The following is a 19,243-nucleotide window of genomic DNA, read 5'->3' on the forward strand; positions in this document are numbered from 1 at the left end:
TGTGTATGTATGTAAACAAACATTACGGTTTAATTGACTCATTAATCAGATGCTGATCATTTTTAGTAACAGCAAATCCGCCAGCATGGAGGTTGCACGTCCTCCCCTGGGTCTTATTTTTAAGAAACACGGTATTTTATATCATTTATACGCAGACGACATTCAGATTTATTTACCGATCAGTGCAGGAGCCTCAAGCCCCAATCAATCCTTGGTACTCTGTCTTAAGGAGGTGATCAGCTGGTTAGAATAAAACTGCCTGAAGTTAAATACTAACAAATCGGAAGTTCTGGTTTTTGGGATGAACAATGATGATAGGGTTTCAACTGATTTTCTTGGCCCTTGGGAAACCTATGTTCAACCGAAAATAAAAAATCTAGGTGTAATTTTTGACTCTGCTCTTATGTTCGATCACCAGGTTAAAAATGTGGTAAAAAATTGCTACTACCAGTTAAGGACTATTGCGAAAATGAAGTCTTTTTTGTCTGTTCCCAACTTGAAAAAGGTGATTCATGCATTTATCTCTTCTCGTTTGGATTATTGCAATGTTCTTTATGTAGGTATCAGCCAATCACTTATATCGAAGCTGCAAATGGTTCAAAATGCTGCAGCGAGGCTCAGTCCTAGCCGGTGTCAAGAAAAGGGAGCACATCACTCCGGTTCTAAAAATGCTTCACTGGCTTCCCGTGAAACATCGAATTCAGTACAAGGTGGTGTTGTACGTTTATAAAGTCGTTCAGGATTTGGCCCCGGAATATATTAAGGACTTGGTGCATATGAACTCTTGTAGAGCACAAAGGTACTCCAATTGTTTTTAGCTGTTTGTACCGAGAACTCGCCCTAAAACGAAAGGGGCTCGAGCCTTTTCAGTTGTTGGGCCTAGACTATGGAATGCGCTCCCCCCTGATGTTAGATCTGCATCCTCAGTTGAGGTTTTTAAAACTTGTGTTAAAACGTATTTGTACTCTGTCGCTTTTAATTCTTGACTTTGCCATTGTATGTATTATGCATTTTATTTTATTTTTTAGTGCCCTGGATGTTCAGTCCTTTGGTTTACGTTGTAACATAAAGGGCTATATAAATAAATGAGACTTGAGAGGGTCATGTTGACCAGAGGATGGTTGTAAAATGGGAGGTCAAGGCCACATATTATTCTATGTAAAACAGAATGAGCTAGGGTGTTGTTTTTAATTCATGCGATACATTAAAGAAAGGAAAAAAATAATCACAAAACACCACTAACAGAAATAAAATTTAAAGAGTCAAAAATTAACATACTAAGACATTCACATGTTTATTCTTAAATAATAAATTAGGCTTTAAATAATTCACTTACAGTATTATACATATGTGATATGTATTTATGTAATTATAACTTATAGATTGTTATAGCATTATGCATTTATCGGTATAACTTGTTACTGAGGTAACAATTCAATGTGAAGAAAACAAAATACAAATAACAGAATAAAACTTTAGTAATCTGGCAAGAATTAAAAAAAAAAAAAAAAAAAAATCAGCTACATTCGCTTAAGCCAGACAATTTTCAATTAGCAAAATTAACAAAATAGTTTTGCAGCACTAAATGAGAACATAGAACATGAGTATTAAGATAAATTAGCCTGATTTAAAACTTGCATTAGTTCCTCTCCTGGAGAAGTATTAAATTATATAGCAGCAACCACATCATCACTAAGAATCTTTGGTTTTGTCAATCATTCTGCCTCCTCTACTTCAGTAAAAATATCGCTGAGGAAGAATTGTGACACTCTGGACGGGTCATCATCAGAATTCTCACTGTCTGTGGGAGAACTGCTTTGTGTTGTGGATTTCTTCAGCTATAAATGAACAAACAAAAAATAGTTTAATAAAATATGGATAAACACTTTACAATGTCATCATTTAAAAAAAAAATCGATTAACATAACAGGTTTCTAACTTGCCTCCTTTTAGTGTGTTCACACTTGACATGTTTGAATCGATTAAAACAAACTTTGGTGCGGTTGTCCTATTAGTGCAGTTCACTGGAAAGTTGAAGTGAAGTGTAAAAGCTGCTATCCGTACATCAGTGTGCACCAAGTAAGAGAACAAACGGGTTGGGAAAATGTGAACGCGACACAGACCAAAGATAAAAAAACAAATCAAGTCTGCTTTGCTATCATTATCTGATAATGTTGACTGTACCCAAGAACGTTTACTGGTCGACTATGTTTCTGTCATCAGACGTAGATTGATCAGCGTTTTATTTTATATTTATTTACTTAGCAGGGAGTGGACTGTCTGGATATACACTATTCCTAAAATAAAACCAGGCATATTGGCGACTTTTTATTCTTTTATTTGTTCTTCGTACGTCGCTCGACACACCCAAGATGAATTGACACATCTAAGATGAGATCATCGTGCTAATTACGATCCGGCTAACTTGGTTCTTCGAGCACATCTGTAGTTGATGATTAGTATAGCTGGATTGAGTTGTCTAGGATTATTGTGCGTTCGTGCGTTGGTTTAAAAGGCGATATGCATCGACAGTAGAAACACTGATCACAAGCCCTTTGATTGGTTAACGAAATAGCAAAAAAAGAGTGGCTCATTTTTTTTTGTAACACGTTATGCGCTGAAATGACCCCCTGCCATGGATTGCCCCCCCTACATAATTGCTATCAAATATTATTCTAGAACATAAATTTAAAGGGTTAATGGTTTACAAATTACATAAAACAATAAAATAAAATAAGCAATATGAAAATATATATGTTGTTTATGAAAACAAAAATATTTTTAAAAATACATGTATACTTTCATATTGTTTATTTTATAATAAAATTAGTTTCTTCTGATTTTTCATTATAAAAATATTTATTCTTATTATACATAAATATTTATTTGCATATCCATGATAAACCCCTGAAAAATAAATGTGTTACAAAATAAACATTATACAAGAATTTGTATTAATGGTCTTGACGGCTGTCCTGGCCTAGGCTTCATTATAATAGTAATATCATATTTGATAATAATAATAAACCTATGGATTTATGTGACTATGGCAACCCTTATCTTTACCTGTGGAGGAGAGACACTTTGTGAAACCCTGGCTGGAGAGGATGTAGGCGTGGATGAGGCAGAGGAGACGCCTGCTTCTGTAGTCCATAACTTCACACGTGGCAGAACAACCCTTGGCCAAGTGTCTTGGGATATGGGAGATTGGGGACCCCTTGTTAAAGAAGTCTTTTTCTCTGAGTTTTCTTCCAAGCTAGATGTATTAGGAAGCTCATTTACAAGTTGTTCGTTTTTGGACTCTTCCTTTTCTCCGGCTGCTTGGGCATGCTGGCGTGTTGATGAGGTGAACAGTGTTGGCTGTGGTGGATCTGGTGTTGAAGTATCACATTCACTGGTACATGCCCTTTTTAACAGTTTAGGTTTCACCTGTAGTTTGGCTTTTGAAAGATCAGAGGTGTCAGACAAATTCAAATTCAAGATACTTTTATTAATTAAAACAATAAACCACAAGCACATCAAGCAGGTCCCTAACTGGCTTACCTCTCCGTCTAGGAGGTGATTTCTTTACTTGTGATACAGATGGGTCATCATTAGATTTCTTGACCACTTCTGATGACATTTTCACCTACAGCAAAAAATTGGTACAACCAATTATTTATTTAATGTTGAGAATATTTCTTTTGCATTTGTTTAAAAAAACTCAATATGCGGTTGCATCATGTACCTCTTTAGAGACACTGCTCACTTCTTCATTCTCCTCCATGGCAGGCACTAAGTGAGACCCCTCAGGTTCCTCTGAATCTCTTTGTTTCGATTTTGAACACAAATACAGAAGTGTCAGATTGAACATTTCATCTTATCTTTACATAAAAGTAATTCTTTCATAATGATTAAGACTGGAATTCTCTTACTTTGTCTTCTCAACCATGGCTTCATGCATTCCTTTAACTTTTAAGCATGACTGAACGTGGGAAGACGTCTCGGGTTCTTTTTCTCCTTCCTGTTTTGTTGCAGAAGACTTTTTCTTTAACCAATCTGTTATGGTTAGCTGCTGAGTTCGTCCAAGCGTTTGAACTGCTTTTAAATGACCACGAGTTGTGTCTGGTGAGGATTCATTTTTCTTGCCTGTTTTAGAAAATGGGTTATTATTATTAGTTTGCCTTGTCAAAAAAAGCAAAGATAACGACACTCATCATAAAGTATTCAAAACCACAAAGTAATCAGTTAAAACAATTTATTTATGGACAACATTGCATGTAAAACTGTTACGAAAACCAGTTTGGCAATGATTCAACGCAGTGCAACACAAGTAGACTTTGCCAGAGGGTTTAGAGTTGGCAGGAATACAATTTACAGGCTATGGAACTGATTCTGGACAACTAGTTCCACTATTGATTGTCCTAGGTCTGAACGGGTCAAGAGTAATAAAACCAGGACAGGACAAGACAATCATTTTATAGTGTAATTTGCGAAATGGTCCAGAAAATGCTGCCAGTACTGCTACTGGTATTCCAGAATTAAACGTGATAAGTCAACTAACTTCAATGACATTTGGCCGCAGCTAAAACTGCAGGACAGTCAATGAGCCCGTATCATGGTCCAATAATGTCTCTGTCATTGACATCATTCTCTGAATTTTGAAATACTGGTTTTAATGGGGAGACAGTTCTTTTATAAAAAAGAACTCATACTTGACAGACATACATTTTGTAAGAAATGTATATGGCAATGTTTAGTTTGTTTCTTTACCTTTACTTCTTTTAGAAGACGTCTCTTCTGATTCTGCCTCTTGCAATTTCTTCTTCTCAAATAGCGATGGCGTGTTTAATTCCTCTGATAGATTCGTTACACTTGCATGGCATGTTGGCAAGCTCCTCTGATCATTGCCCTTTCTACCTTCAAGCCGAGGAGAACTCATACTCTGACCTGCAGTGTCAAGACTGCAACAAACAACAACAATTTTTTTTATTGCAGTAAACAATAAATAAACAAGTTGGACTTCTGTCAAATTCTTTTCTTTTTTTTACCTTGAGAGTCGAACAGTGCATGGCATGATGTGATGTCTTCTCTTTAACTTTTCTTCAAGTAACACCATGTTCTCATTCTGAGGTAGGGTATTTAGCTGGGATAATGGTGTTGTGTTGGCTTGTGGAGATGTTGGCTGACTTACTATCAAGTCAGTCCCAGTAAACGTAGTCTTCACCTCCTGCTTGCCTGTTGGTTAAGATCAGACAGAAGTGACAAATGAAAAAGATGGACACTCAATCCATCAAAAAATAATATTTCCAAACAAAATGTTTCCATACCTCTCTTTCTGACAGGCGTTTTAATATCCACTAATGCCCACTGATCCTGTGCTGATTTTTCAACAAATGCTTGGGACACATCTTCGGTTTTTAATTCCTGCTTAAGATATTTAAACCTGTAAAACTCACTGCAATTCTTCAATAAGGTGAAATCAGATATCATGACTTAAGCTTGAGAAACATTAAACAACGACTAAAAACACAACCTTTTGAAAGTGGGTGCTGGAATTCTTTGAAAGACTCTCTAAAGGTTCTTCACATAAGTCATCTTCCATCTCATCTGAGACAAGAACAAGGACATCGGGCAACACCATGTGACAAACACCTTGTGTTCCTGCCACAGTTTCCTCAGAGTCCACAGCAGAAGAGCCATAACTAAAGAACAAAAGTAGTTTAGTCATGGCAAAGCTTTTAATAGTTTAAATAAATAAAGCTCCCAGATTGATTGAACATATCTGTAATGCTTTCTTACACCATGTCCTCACACCATGGCTGCACATTTGCTGGTATTGACAATTCCTTGTCCTCTGCAGAAGACTCCATGTCGTCTTTAACTGCAGTTTCTCCTGTTACATTTTCACTACGTTCCTCTTCAAGCTTAAAGTCTTCAGGTTTATGCAGAAGAGTGGAAATTGGCTTTGACTGAGTGATACCCAAGTCATCCTGAGACATTTTTGGAGATTCATCTGTAATGGACTTGGGCACATCTTTCTTACCTTCTTGGACAGAATAATAAATGATAATTTAAAAAAGGCCTCCATAATGATCCAGTCTAGATTAACCAATAACAAGTACTATCTGCTCACCTCCATCAACACAGGTTTGGTTACCTTCTATAGATGACATTGTGCCTACCGGCTTCTCATCAGTAGTATTTGAAATACCCGCCAGGTTTTCCTCCTGTAAAACAATTTTGGTTGTAATTTGCAATTAAATGGATAAACAGACAACCAAACGCATTAAAAATCCAGTTGTTGCTTTACATGACGGGCTGGTAAGAAGACGCTTGAAGAGCTTGGGGGGCTCAACTCCATCATGAGCTTATCAGTTTTTGAGGCGTCATCTTTAATAAGTGTCCTTTTTACCAGTTTAGGTTGTGGCTTGACTTAAAAAAATCAGAAATCAGAGACAAGTATATCATACATGTGAAGCACCAGGAACTCTCATTGACAATGAAATTTGTACAATGAAATACACATTCATTTACTTTGTCTCGCTCTCCTTCTAGGAGGTGCTTTATGCTCCTCTGATGAACCTGGTGAATCTTTTGATTCCTTTGTGGAATCTTTTCTAGGTTCTTCATATGGAGTGTTTTGTCTCTGTGGAACACTAACTATAGAGGGTTCCTTGCTGTGACTTTTTTCTTCTATAACCTGTGTCCTGTCCTTGTTTGAATTATCGCCTGTCTCCTCTGAGACAGGGACAAAGACATCCGTCAGCAGCATATTAGAAACATGCTCAAACTGCGCAGTGTCTTCTGGGTTTTGAGGAAATGTTTCAATGCTAAGGAATAAAAGAAAAGTTAACAAAAATTGTAATAATAAGCAAGCTTATATGGTTGTTATGAAAAGAGTAGATTTTTCTGGCCTCTTACCTTTTCGAGACACAAAATCCAAAAGGTTTGTTCTGATTCCTGGACAACGAATCCTCAAGGGGAGAAATCTTTGAACCTTCTTTGAACTCAGAATTAGGGTCTAAATGTGAAATACCAGTCTCCGTGTCTAGAAAATTCTCTCTTTCCTCTTCGTCCTTTGTGTCCAGTAATATGGGTTCAGGAGCCGTCATGAGCTCAGAGATTTTCTCCTTGACATTTTCTGCCAAATTATCAGTCACACTAGCTGAAGACGCTTCCTTGCTCGAACTGTCTCCCATCTCCTCTGAGACAGGGACAAAGATGTCAGCCAGCACCGTATGAGAAACCCCATCGTATTGGTCTTTGTCCTCCGAGTCTTGAGGTAATGTTGTGACGCTAAAATGTAAAATATTTAATGATAGTTTTAACAATGATCTCAGACTCAAATCACTTTTGGAAAGACTGAAGTTTTTTAGCCTCTTACCTTTTTGTAATGTTAAATCCAGAAAAGGTGCTTTGTGTCCGGAATGCCAAATCTTCAAGTGGAGCCAACTCCGAACCATTTTTGCGCACTGACTCTCGATCTGTATGTGGAGCATCGGTTTCCTGATTTGCACAATCATCACTTTGCTTGTCCTTTGTGTAGAGTAATACGGGCTCATGAGATGATGCTTGCTCGCTGACATTTGCTGCCAAATCTTCTGTGACATTAGCTGAAAAGGTGTCCTTGCTTTGAAGCTTGCTTTCTACAGCCATTGTCCTGTTCTTGTTTGAATCGTCTCCAGTCTCCTCTGAGACGGGGACAACATCACCACCCAACAAAATATGAGAAACACTCTTGTGCTGCTTAGAATCATCCGAGTCTTGAGGTGACTGTTTAATGCTAAAAGACGTACAACATAATATAAAACATTGAAAATACTTAATAATGTCAAATTTAAAAACTCCTACTGTCGGAGGGTGAATCGAGATATCAGACTTCTTACCAGTTTGAGACACTAATCGCAGAAGGTGCAAGTGCCAAATCAAGTGGAGAAAACTCTGAACCCATTTTGCACCCTAAATCAGGGTCATTAGGCGGAATATACATTTTAAGACTTGAAGCGTCAGAGTCTACACTCTTTGCATGTGATGAACTGATGACTTGAGATGTAGCTTGTGCCGTGATTTCCTCCTTGTCATTCTCCGACAGATCCTCACTGATGACGCCCAAGTTGTTTTCCGGTCCACTACCTTCCACGAGAGAAGAATCTATTCTGTAGAAATAGGAAGAAACAAAAAGTGTTATTACACATTACACAAATATTCGCAATTTTACTTTTGGAAACAGACTTTAATAACACAGGCCTGATGAGACTAACCTGGATGACTCTGATGTACAAGGTAACACATGTGCCTGGTCTGAAAAACCCAGAAAAGCCTGGGTTTCAACTGTGGCAAGGTCAGAGGTCATTTCATAGTCTTTGCTAGACACAGTCAGTTGGGACTGAGTGACCGGAATCTCATACAGAGTTAAGATAAAGGTGGGCTCCTCATCATTGTGACCATCTGCATGCAAACAGTGACAGTTTAACAAAAGAAGACAAGGGCCTTGATTTTACTAAAATTAAGTTGGGTTTTCTAAAAATGCTCACCGTCATTTAGGTGAAGTATTTCTGCAGGGGCACAGACATCCTGGAAATACATAACCTTTGAATCAGTTCTCATCTTATCAAGTAAACAAATGTGTTAGAAACAAATCTAAACGAGATGCCACACGGCTGAACTTACCTCAGAAGAAATAACCCTCTCCTCTGTGCCAGTACCTTCTCCAGTTTGTAAAAGCTGAGGTGATGTCAGTGAACTACAGGGTGTAATCCTGTAGAGACAAAGAAAGGGCTCATAGTAATTTTCAGTCCTAAATTCAGTTTTTACTTGTTCATGTTTTATTTGTCACAGACTGGTTGTATAGTGAAATGTCAGTGAAGTACCTGTCAACATCACATGTTCGGCTGCTAGATTGTGAAGCCATCGGGGGCTCATCATCAATGACAGCTAGTGTAGTGATAGCTTTCTTATCCTGTACTGCTGTTGACCCATCAATAACATCTGGCAATATAAGAAAATTCGTACACATTTAACAAATTTAACATAATTCGTCAAAAGATTACTTTTTCACATTTTATCAATTGTTTGGTTTCCATCCTAATTTTATGAATAAAATATTTTTAATTGAATGACTTAATGTTTTTTATTTTTATCAACCATGTCCACTTGTTTTCGAATAACCCAAAATAGCAATATCAATTTTATTCCTTCAAAAACTTAAAAGGAAAAAATTGGCATCACACATTGGATTTTGTAAACATTTCTCTCTCAGTCTATCTCTCTAGCTAATTGCTGGTCCTTTAACTCCTCAATTTTTTTGCTTTTCCCAAAAGCACAGTCTCAAATAAATTATCAGATTACTTTCAAGTTTGCACATGTGGTCAAACACACATCTTCATGATCTGCTTCAGAATGTCAATTTGTATTTATAACACAAAAAAGAACAGAATGCAAGATGGGCAAAAAACCTAATTTGAATGAACCTTTTGTTAATTCAGATTCCAATTGATCGAATGCTTTTGACAAAGATGTCTCCTCAGCAATACGGTTCTGATTACTGAGGTCTTCTAATGCACCATGCTGGTCATTAGCAGGACTGTAAAGTAGCGTCTCTTTGGAGACTTCTGAAAAATTAAGACAAAACGATCACAGATGGTTATTTCCAATACAAGTTGAGAGTCAGTGTGCATTGTACTTTACATGAATCTTACCTGTCTCACTGCTCGTGGGTTTTTGAGTACTGTGTGTTTTAGGGTCTCGTCTTTGGTTTTGGAATGCTGTGGGTCTTGATTTCTGACTCAGGTTAGGTTTAGGCTTCAGGAATTTGCTCCTCCTTGTTAGTTTGATGCCATGTTCAAAAGCAACAGAGGCACTAGTAATTAAACAAAGGTACTGAGTCATGACATGTCAACAGATATTTTCCTCCTACATTGTCTAATTTCTTTGTAACTACAAACCTGGATGAAGCGGACACCTCTTCCTGGGAGTCTACCTTGACCTCTTGTGTACTTGTGTTTAATTCCGAGTTTGCAGATTTCTGTGTATCCTCCTTACTTTCTGATGAGCCCTGCAATGACTCCAAAGTGTGCAAAGATCCTTCTAGGGACCTTCTCAATCCGGCATTAAATTCTGGAGTTGCCTCCTGAGACCTCTGTGATTCCGACACGCTTTCTGTAAGGGTCAGCTTTGATCCCTCTGTAATTTCAGAGAAAGCCAGTGTGGACTCCTTAACTACGATTGGAGGTATAGAGCTCTCAGATTTCTTCATGATATCCGAGACTCCCAATGAAGTACCGAGCATAGCAGTTTTAGTGGTGACGGTTTCTTGGGGCGGAGGTGCATCTGGATTCGTGCAGACAGAATCTAGATTTTTCTGAATATCTAGAGTTGGAGAACCTTCAACCACTGTTGCTACTGTTGTCACATCTATGAAAACCATTTACTCTTTTATTACAGGTTAAAACCCAAAATCTGAAGTAGTCTAAATCATACTAATAGTCTTACCCTTGCAAGTCATTGGTTGGACCTCAGGTTCACCCTCCTTAATTGGGCTTGAGGGTGTTATGTTGCTTAGGGGTACTTTTGGTTGACTGCATACTAAATAGAAATGTTGAAACTTAGACTATAACATATGCATAATCACCATGCAAAAATCAATCACACAGCTTAAAATCCTTACCTTCTGGTTTTAAGGAGGTAGAAATGTCCTTCAGGTTTGAGATAGCAGGCTCTCCCTTTAATAAGAAAAATAAAAAAAAATGAGCAAGGGTTATCATAATCATTTTATGTCAGTACTGCTAACATTTAGGCTTCTCTGCTCACCGATACAGACTCTGCTTGCACTAGTTTTTCACAGTTTCTTTCTTCAGAAGTAGCCATCTCATTTGTTCTTTCCTCATGTTCCTCGAACCCACAATCAACCTCAGTTTCATCATCATCATCATCATCATCATCATCGTCGTCTAAGATCTTGCTGCAGCGAAGTGGAAAAGAGAGCTCAGTGTTTAATGATAAATCCAGAGGACTCACAGAAGGCTCCTCATCAGCACTTTGGTCGGAAGCATCGAGGATCCTATCCACCTCCTCACGAGATAACACCACCATTGGCCTTCTTTGAAACATCTGACCTTTTTTGTGGTAGAAGATTTAACTTTAACAATAGAACACGGATAAACAGGAAACGAAATACATGTTATTGTACTAGACTTACTGTGTAAATCACGTAGACATGACAAGTCAGTCAGGTTCTGAATTAAAAAAAAAAAAAAAAAGATGTTAGTTAGTTTAACAGAGACAGTTTATGGAACTTCATAAGCCAAAATTCATAAGTAATGTAAATGACCAGTTTCACCTCATTCAATGAGAGCTCATCAGCTTCATATTCAGGTTCCTGAGTAAGCCTCTCTAACAGAACTACTGGGCTTACAAGGTCAGTCTCATCTTGATCGAGCATTCCTTGTCCCTTCGTCCCACTATTGGACAGATCACGCTTTACTTTTCCTGCTCTTTGGATTCTTGTCTGCTGAGCACAAGAACTCTCACTGCTATACGATGAAGCAGGAGAACTTCCTGATGGCTCCAACTCATCAGTTTTGCACTTGACTTTTGAAGGGCTGAGCAAATTTTGCTGCCTGGAAAGAGACAATAAGATCAATAAAATGGTGGGAAAAAATACTAAAAACCTGGGTGTATAAAGTATTTAGAATGATGTGCCTTGGGGGGGTCTTTTCTAGAACAACCACTGCTTGCATCTGCAGCCTCTCATCCTGCAAAGGACTGTCTGCTGCCTACAAAAAAAATAATAATAAAAAAAATCAAAAGAAGCTGGTACTGAATAATTGCTGAAAATAATTGAAAATGTAGTAGGAAAAAAAATCCCTTCCCGACCACCTAATCATTAATCTCTAGTCAATTCATACCGTCAAAGTGGATTCAGGATTGTTTGCATCCTGGCTCTCCCCTTCAACATCAGGGAAAGCTTCAGGTTCACAGCTTTTCTTGTTTCGTCTTGTAGCCAGGTTAGGCAAAACCTTCTTACTTCTCCTGGAAGTTTGTGATGGACCATCATCTACTACTTCAGCTGTGACTGGAGCATTCAGCCTAACCAATTAAAAAATATGGATAAACCAGACAATTTGTTTTATGTGGACCATTCACAAATGTTTACTGATTCATTTAGAACAAAAAATATTTGTTACTTTTTAGCCTCCTGTAAATCTTCTAAAGCTCCTTCTCCTTCTTCTGCAGTGTCGTCGTCTTCTACTGTACCTAAAGAAAAATTGTAAGCTAAAAGATCCATGAATAAGGCAATGGGTAAGGAGGCTCTGAGAAGAAATAGCTTACTTTTCAGTGCCTTTTTTCTCTTTGTGTTCTTTTTCCTCTTGGTGGTCTCATCTTCATTGAGATCACTCTTTTCAGCTCGTTTTCTTTTCTTTTTAGATGTAGAGCCATCCTCATCCATAATGCTGCTTGCTTCATGTTCACCATTAGACTCTTCATTGTCAGAGATAACTGTCAATTTTATCATGGATAGTCACAAAGATAAAAAAAAAAAATGAAAACAAAAATCATAATTTCCAACAGGTGAAATATAGTGAATAAAATTAAGTACAACCTTTGCATGATTTCTTCAGTTGCTTGCGTTTCGTTCCTTTAACTTCCTTTTCATTTTCTTTATCATCACCATTATTTGAGCGCTTGGACCTTTTTTTTAAAGCTGAAGTGTTTCTTTTATTAAGTTCATCCTCCTTATTTAAGTTTATAGTATCACCCGGGGCAATAAGTTCGTTTTCAGCCTCAGTGTCATCCTTCGCGTCTAAAATGACAGACCAAAATAACTGAACTGCCCCAAATACCATTAATTACATGGTTTCCATTAGGAGTAATTTTAATGAAAATTAACAATATTATGAAGCCCAATGTAGGTTTTTAGGGTAAGCATTTTATTTGCATACCTCTTTTTGTGTTCTTGCCACTTTTTCTTTGCTTTTTTCTTTTGACTTGCTCTGTAGTGGAGCTGTCTTTGTCTTCGCTGACAGCTCTCGCGCGTTTGCATTTCTTTTTAGCAGGGACCGAGCTCTTTGTTTCTTTTACATTAGACAAATCTTCGTTTTCTTTTTCTACACCAAGATCCCCATCATGCTCCAAGTTGTTCTGATTGTCCATGTGAAAGACATCATCATCACCACTAACACTGTGTTCACTTGCTTTGTTTCCTGTATAAATAGACAAAAAACCTTACTACTTTAATACCCTAAAGTGAAAGGGTATTTTTTGATATTTATTATAAACAATGCTACCTTTGGATTTCCTTTGTTTTCTGGTTTTTGGCAGTATCAGTTTGACAGATTTTCTTTTGTCTTTATCTTTTGCCAAAATCTTCTCCCGCAAATAGCTAAAGAACTCCTTGTCATAGGGTCGCGTGTTTCCTTGAGGAAATAAAACAGCAAACCCAATCATATATTTAGTAAAAAAAAAAAAAAAAAAAGATTAAAAAAATGCAACTGCTTGTAATCATTACAGAATGTAAACGTTCTAGATGACATTTATTACACTGTGTTACTTGGTGTTTATTTTTTTTGCATTGTATTAGGTTCAGAGTCTGTAACTGATCATGTGTTATTTGTGAAAAGCACTCACTCAAAGCTTTGTCTATTCTCCATGGGTTGACCTTCTCCTCCTTCTTAAATTTGCTCTACAAACAATATAATTAAATAAATAAATTGTATAAAAAAAGTAACATAACATTAATTATAGTTTTGTGAATCAGAGGTATTCATATCATATCAAGGAATTTGATTCAATTCGTTGTGCACTGCGATTTTCGACAGGTTTTAAACTATTAGAAACTTATAAATTCTATCTTATATAAATTTAAATGTTGTGTAAATTGCTTTTTTTTAATGTCACATCTCCTACAAAGTAATAATCATTTGTCCTTCTGCGCCACACCTGTCCAGTAGGTGGCAGTATTTCACAAACTGCTTTTAAACTCAATAGTAGTAGTGCATTGTAGTAGTCCATGGTTTCTATTTTCTAACATTGTGAAATGTACCAAAAAAAGTTTGTGTTTATTGATTCTGAATAATAATAAACTGCTTCAACACGAGATTGATTTAAATAATCAATCGATTAAATAACACAGTTCTAATTAATTAGGCAATATATTACAAAAATATAAACTGTTTATAAAATACCTTAATTTCTGCGCGGCTACGGTGGGTTAACAGCTGGCCAATCAAAGAGAAATCCGTTCCCACCATATTAATGGCCAGGAAGAACAAGTCTGTCTCTGAAACAAAAAAAAAAAGATCAGCACCACAACTGGAATTGTAATGACAACCATGGAAGTGTAAGGAGTCTAAAACATTACAATATTGTTTGTGCTACCTCTGACCGACCAGGTCTTTACATGTTTAAGTGTTCTGAAGCTGGCGTAAGTTGTAGTTGAGCCGCGTTCAAACATCGAATTCTCCACCAATTTAGTGTTTGAGGTCCTTTGCACTCGCACTGTCAAACTGAAATACATAATCCGTTGATATGACATGACGGATAGCATATTTATAAATAACGTATATACAGTATATAATGAATGAGAGATGAAGTAACAATACCTTTCTTCATCCAATATGATTGAGCCATCCTCCGCCACTCTGACCTTCGGCACCAGCATTTCTTCATTTTCAGATTCCGCTTCTTCATCATCAACATCATCATCATCTTTCTCTGCTGTTTTTATTTGTTGCCTGAATTGTTTTAAATTATGGACTAGTTTACTAATGTGTTTTTTCAAACCAATGTGTAGTTTCTAAATATTTTAAATTCGTAACATCAATTTGGGAGAAATTCTTTTTTCATGTCATGTCATGTTATGTTATGTATAATAACACAACTTTTTATTATACACTAGTTTTTTTTAGTCTGTGATCTTTGTTTGCTATAGGTTACTGATCAGAAAATCATGGGTTATAGTCCTAGCACTGCCAAGCTGCCACTGTTGGGCTCTTGAGCAGTGGCCTATACCCTCTCTGCCCTGGGGCGCTGTGATATATATATATATATATATATATATATATATATATATATATATATATATATACATATACACACACACACATACTATATATACACACACATACTATATATACACACACATACTATATATACACATACACGTATACTATATATAGAGAAAACCTAACTTATACCTTATACAGAACAGGACATTGCTGAATTATTACTTTACTTAATGTAGTCTAACAAAAAGAAACTATACTTCCAATTATTAAGCATATGGTGTATTTTTTTTTTTTTTACAGCTGAATACACTTTATCTTAAATGCTCATGGGGGGGAAATCTAAAAAATGCCACACATTAGTGCAATGTTCTGTTGTAACTTACCTGGGCGAGGGTGGAATAATGGTCTCTTCTTGATTCTCCTCCTGCACTACAGAAGACCTGTTAGATTTAGTCATAAGGTGATAATCTCATAAGACACAAGGAGACTTTGTTAAAGAAACAAACAAATAAACATATACATTTATAAAAATGGTGCCTACCTCATAGGGCTGGTACTGGGTAAATAATAGATAAGGTCTCTCATGGTCATCTTACTGCGGTCCAAACCTGTGAACTCTTTATGACCAACCTTTCGCTTCCCCATCTAATGCATTAAATGAAAACTTGCTTGCTTACTGGAACTAACAATATTAATAAGGAATTTTTAATAGTACATAAACAGTAGGAAAAAATGTTTCTTAGATTAATTCAATTTACCTGGATATCTTTTTTCCTTTCAATCTTCATGAGTTCCTTCAATTTAAGAGCCCTTATTATCCTATCTGTGTCTGAGGATTTTTCAGTTGTCTCAGAAGATGATGACTTATCAAAATGTAAAGGATTGATGCAGACTGAAGGCATATCAGTTGAACATGGACGTTCGGGGGGTTCCGGTTCTTGTGGTGGTTGCTGAGGAATTTGACCAGGCTGTGGAGATGGTGGTGAATCCTCAACTGACTTTTTACCACGGACAGGAGACTTTCGAAGACCAGATGTTGAAGGAACACAAGGAGATAATGATTGTGTAGGCAGAGATGTGGACTTTCTAGGTGTCCCTGACTCGGGCACATCATTAGAGATTACTGGGGAAGACACCTGAGCTTCAGAAGCTGAATCATGGATCTTTACTTGTACCTCATTGGACTGGGATGATGGAGCTGAGCTAGGGAAGCTAGCAGATGGTCGAGCCCTAGGTGTGGAAGTAATTTTGGGCGCAACAAGTTTTGGAGCAGCCGAGATCCTCATTCGCCTATGTGGAGCAGTAGATGAAGTGGTAGCTCCACTGGAGGGTGCTCCATCATTTCTACATTAAAGAATAAGCAATGAAAAAATATCAAAATACTATCCCTAATCAATAGCACATAAAAACACATCCAGAAGAAAAGGGCTTTTATTGGCTCACATATCACATGCAGTGAGGTATCTAACCAGTCATAAATGTGAGTGAATTTTAGTAACCAATTATAATGCAGAATGCAATATTTGTGAAAAAAAGATGGGAAGCCTAACCTAACTTTAAAGTTAGAAGAAGACGACGACAAGACGTTTCTTTTCCTGTTGTATTTCCAGCAAATTACATGCTTCACATGTCTCATTATTATTTCTAATAAAATGTTGATTTTATTATTTGTGCATGTAAAAACACATCCGATCAGCGTCCATATAAACAGTTTAGTAGGAATGTTAGAATAATTTAAGTTAGACTGGAAAAATATCAATGTAAATGTAGCTCTGTGTGTCTTATGCATTGTCCATTCCATTATTAGTTCAACATTTAAACCGGCATTTATTAAACAGTCAGTGGAAGGCAGGAAATACTTACTGGTTTGTGTTTGAAAACACTTCAGCAGCATCCTTAATACCCACATCCTTAGTAGGCTCTGTAAGACCGATATTTTGCTGTTGAGTTGCTGCTGGTCTTGCCACTTCTTTAGCTTCAATTGCTGGCAAGGTCACACCTGCTTCTTTTATCCCCTGGGAGACATGTTCTCCCTCTGTACCCATCCGACTTCCAGGTCTGAAGTTAGGTTTAACGCTGATTCTAGACCTTCGCATCATCCTAAATAAAAAGAAGAAATGTTTATTTAAAAACTGTTCATATACAGTAATTACTAGGCATGGGAATCACCAGGGAGCACCCAATACAATATTATCAAAATATCTAGGTGTTGATTCGATTTGCACTTCGATTCTGCAAGTATTCTGGGATTTTATAAATATCCCGATTCAATATTATTACATTTTCAGAAATTGTGACAAAATATAATTTCCCGGAGTTCAAACCAACGTTTTAGATGTAAAGCAGGCAGTCCAACCAAGACTTTGAGAAAACTTTCTACCTTGATGGCATCCAAGCACTAGTGATATACTGGGATAAGTGCATTAGTGTAGCACAATCAAAAGTCCTGGTTTGACTTGAACACCTCTGGTACAGAGGTACAGCAGAAATAAAGCACTAAATCAGAAAAGTACACATGACTAATCCCAGTGACCTGTCTGTAATATCTACTAAACAAACGCTTAATGTAAGAACTTGCATAAAAGTCAATTATTTTGCTAAAGAATAAAAAATGTGTTTTAAAAAACTTCTGATATTAACTGCATTTGTTGAGTGCTAATTTAAAATCCTGGTAAATTGGGCTGCTGCTACAGCAGCGCACGAGCGCACACACACACACACACACACATGCTTCACCACCTTCAAACACTGCAAACAAACACACGGAATGTTTAAAATAACTGACAACCAGAGGACATTAAGACTCACTTCAACAACAAACCGCTTATAAAACGTTGAAATGCCGAAGGGTTAAAAACAGCTGAGTTTTAGCCGGCTCTCTCTCTCTCTCTATCAGAAACCCACCGGCTACTCACGCTGCTGCACTCAGCTGAGAAACTCTAGTTCAGGGGATTATGGGAATTGTAGTTTTGCTTCGGTTCTGTTCGTGTCCTGTGAACTGATAAAATACTTCATTTCCCATAGTTCATAGCGACGAATTCGCAAAGTCAGCGGTGATTGATAGGGCGCACGTGTTACAACGTGACTTGCTTCATGCTTGTCTTGAACAGGTATATAATATTTATTTTGTGTAGCATTATATGGAATTATGTAGGACGTTTCTCAGATAGAGGATTTTTTCAAAATATTTTTTTTTTAGATATATATTTACTTACCTATTCGTGTTGAAATATCTTTAAACATATTAATGTGTGTTAGTAAGTCGAAGATTAAAGGTTAGGGATTTTATCAGACAAGACGTGTCTATGAAGATTATGCTCCCTTTATTTATTGATCGATCTAAATAGATTTACAATTATTTAGATTTATTTATGTATTACAATGTGTACACACACACACACACACACACATATATATATATATATATATATATATATATTAACTGTAAACAAACCTTACTTTAATAACACAACTGCATAAATTAGATTTTACAATATGGTTTATAAATTAATGAAGTACTGCCAATTAATTATTATTGCAACACTCTAATATCCTCATATTTCCCCCATTTTACCATGTATCTGGAAAAGTTCCTTAATAGCACATTTCCTCAAAACACCAAAATTAAGGCCAATGTTGCCTCTATTTTCAATTTAAGAGCTTAAGCTTTTGAATGCAGAAAAATTAAATTTTAAAAAGCCATCAAAATAGCTTGCATTTTCAAAACATTTAATTAAAAATCTGTTTATCACACTGTAGTAGGTTTCTCGCCTCCCATGCGGAAGGCCAACCCCCAGTCACTGAATGAAGTCTGGATAAAATTGCAGGGTTGCGTCAGGAGGGCAAACCTGTGCCAGGTTGTGTGAGGATTGGGATGGTCCGCTGTGGCGACCTCTCGATGGGAGCAGCTGAAAGACTAACAACATTGGGTTTGACTTTATGTTCACCTTGTATTAGTTATGGCAGCAATGTACTGTACAGTCTGCCGTATGGTGTGGGAAAAGCAAATATAACCTTATTTAAAAATGTAAGTAAGAATTAACATAAAAACAGGCAGCAGCACATTGCAAAAAAAAAAAAAGTCAGGAACTTCAGTTGAAGGTCATGTCAGAAAATGAATAAAATATGTGATCTCCGTGACTTTAACAGCGGCATGGTGATTGATACCAGATGGACTGGTTTATGTATTTCAGAAACTGACGATTTCTTGGGATTTTCATACACAACAGGCTCCGAAGTTTACTCAGATTGATGGT

At 36.9% G+C, this 19,243-nt stretch overlaps 1 protein-coding gene across 1 annotated transcript; it reads right to left on the reverse strand.

The window, feature by feature from the left end:
• Positions 1 to 1,569: 1,569 nt before the first annotated feature.
• Positions 1,570 to 17,891, reverse strand: LOC128509078 (transcription factor TFIIIB component B'' homolog). Its single transcript, XM_053480649.1, has 44 exons — positions 17,796 to 17,891; positions 16,851 to 17,087; positions 15,746 to 16,331; positions 15,529 to 15,632; positions 15,371 to 15,427; positions 14,583 to 14,714; positions 14,359 to 14,486; positions 14,166 to 14,260; positions 13,609 to 13,663; positions 13,269 to 13,397; positions 12,924 to 13,184; positions 12,584 to 12,784; positions 12,313 to 12,480; positions 12,168 to 12,237; positions 11,889 to 12,069; positions 11,683 to 11,756; positions 11,321 to 11,600; positions 11,180 to 11,216; positions 10,792 to 11,096; positions 10,649 to 10,703; positions 10,474 to 10,566; positions 9,927 to 10,395; positions 9,681 to 9,841; positions 9,453 to 9,593; positions 8,853 to 8,970; positions 8,653 to 8,740; positions 8,517 to 8,556; positions 8,244 to 8,430; positions 7,869 to 8,138; positions 7,367 to 7,765; positions 6,904 to 7,278; positions 6,517 to 6,812; positions 6,293 to 6,414; positions 6,116 to 6,209; positions 5,782 to 6,025; positions 5,516 to 5,684; positions 5,310 to 5,406; positions 5,031 to 5,217; positions 4,753 to 4,943; positions 3,915 to 4,128; positions 3,728 to 3,806; positions 3,544 to 3,628; positions 3,067 to 3,440; positions 1,570 to 1,838 (listed from the first exon to the last, which is right to left on the reverse strand). Exons 2-44 carry the CDS (start codon positions 17,084 to 17,086, stop codon positions 1,716 to 1,718), a joined length of 7,770 nt encoding a protein of 2,589 aa, XP_053336624.1. The 5' UTR covers position 17,087; positions 17,796 to 17,891; the 3' UTR covers positions 1,570 to 1,715.
• Positions 17,892 to 19,243: the final 1,352 nt, after the last annotated feature.

Source organism: Clarias gariepinus, chromosome 21 (assembly GCF_024256425.1).
Source record: "Clarias gariepinus isolate MV-2021 ecotype Netherlands chromosome 21, CGAR_prim_01v2, whole genome shotgun sequence".
NCBI classification, from domain to species: Eukaryota; Metazoa; Chordata; class Actinopteri; order Siluriformes; family Clariidae; genus Clarias; species Clarias gariepinus.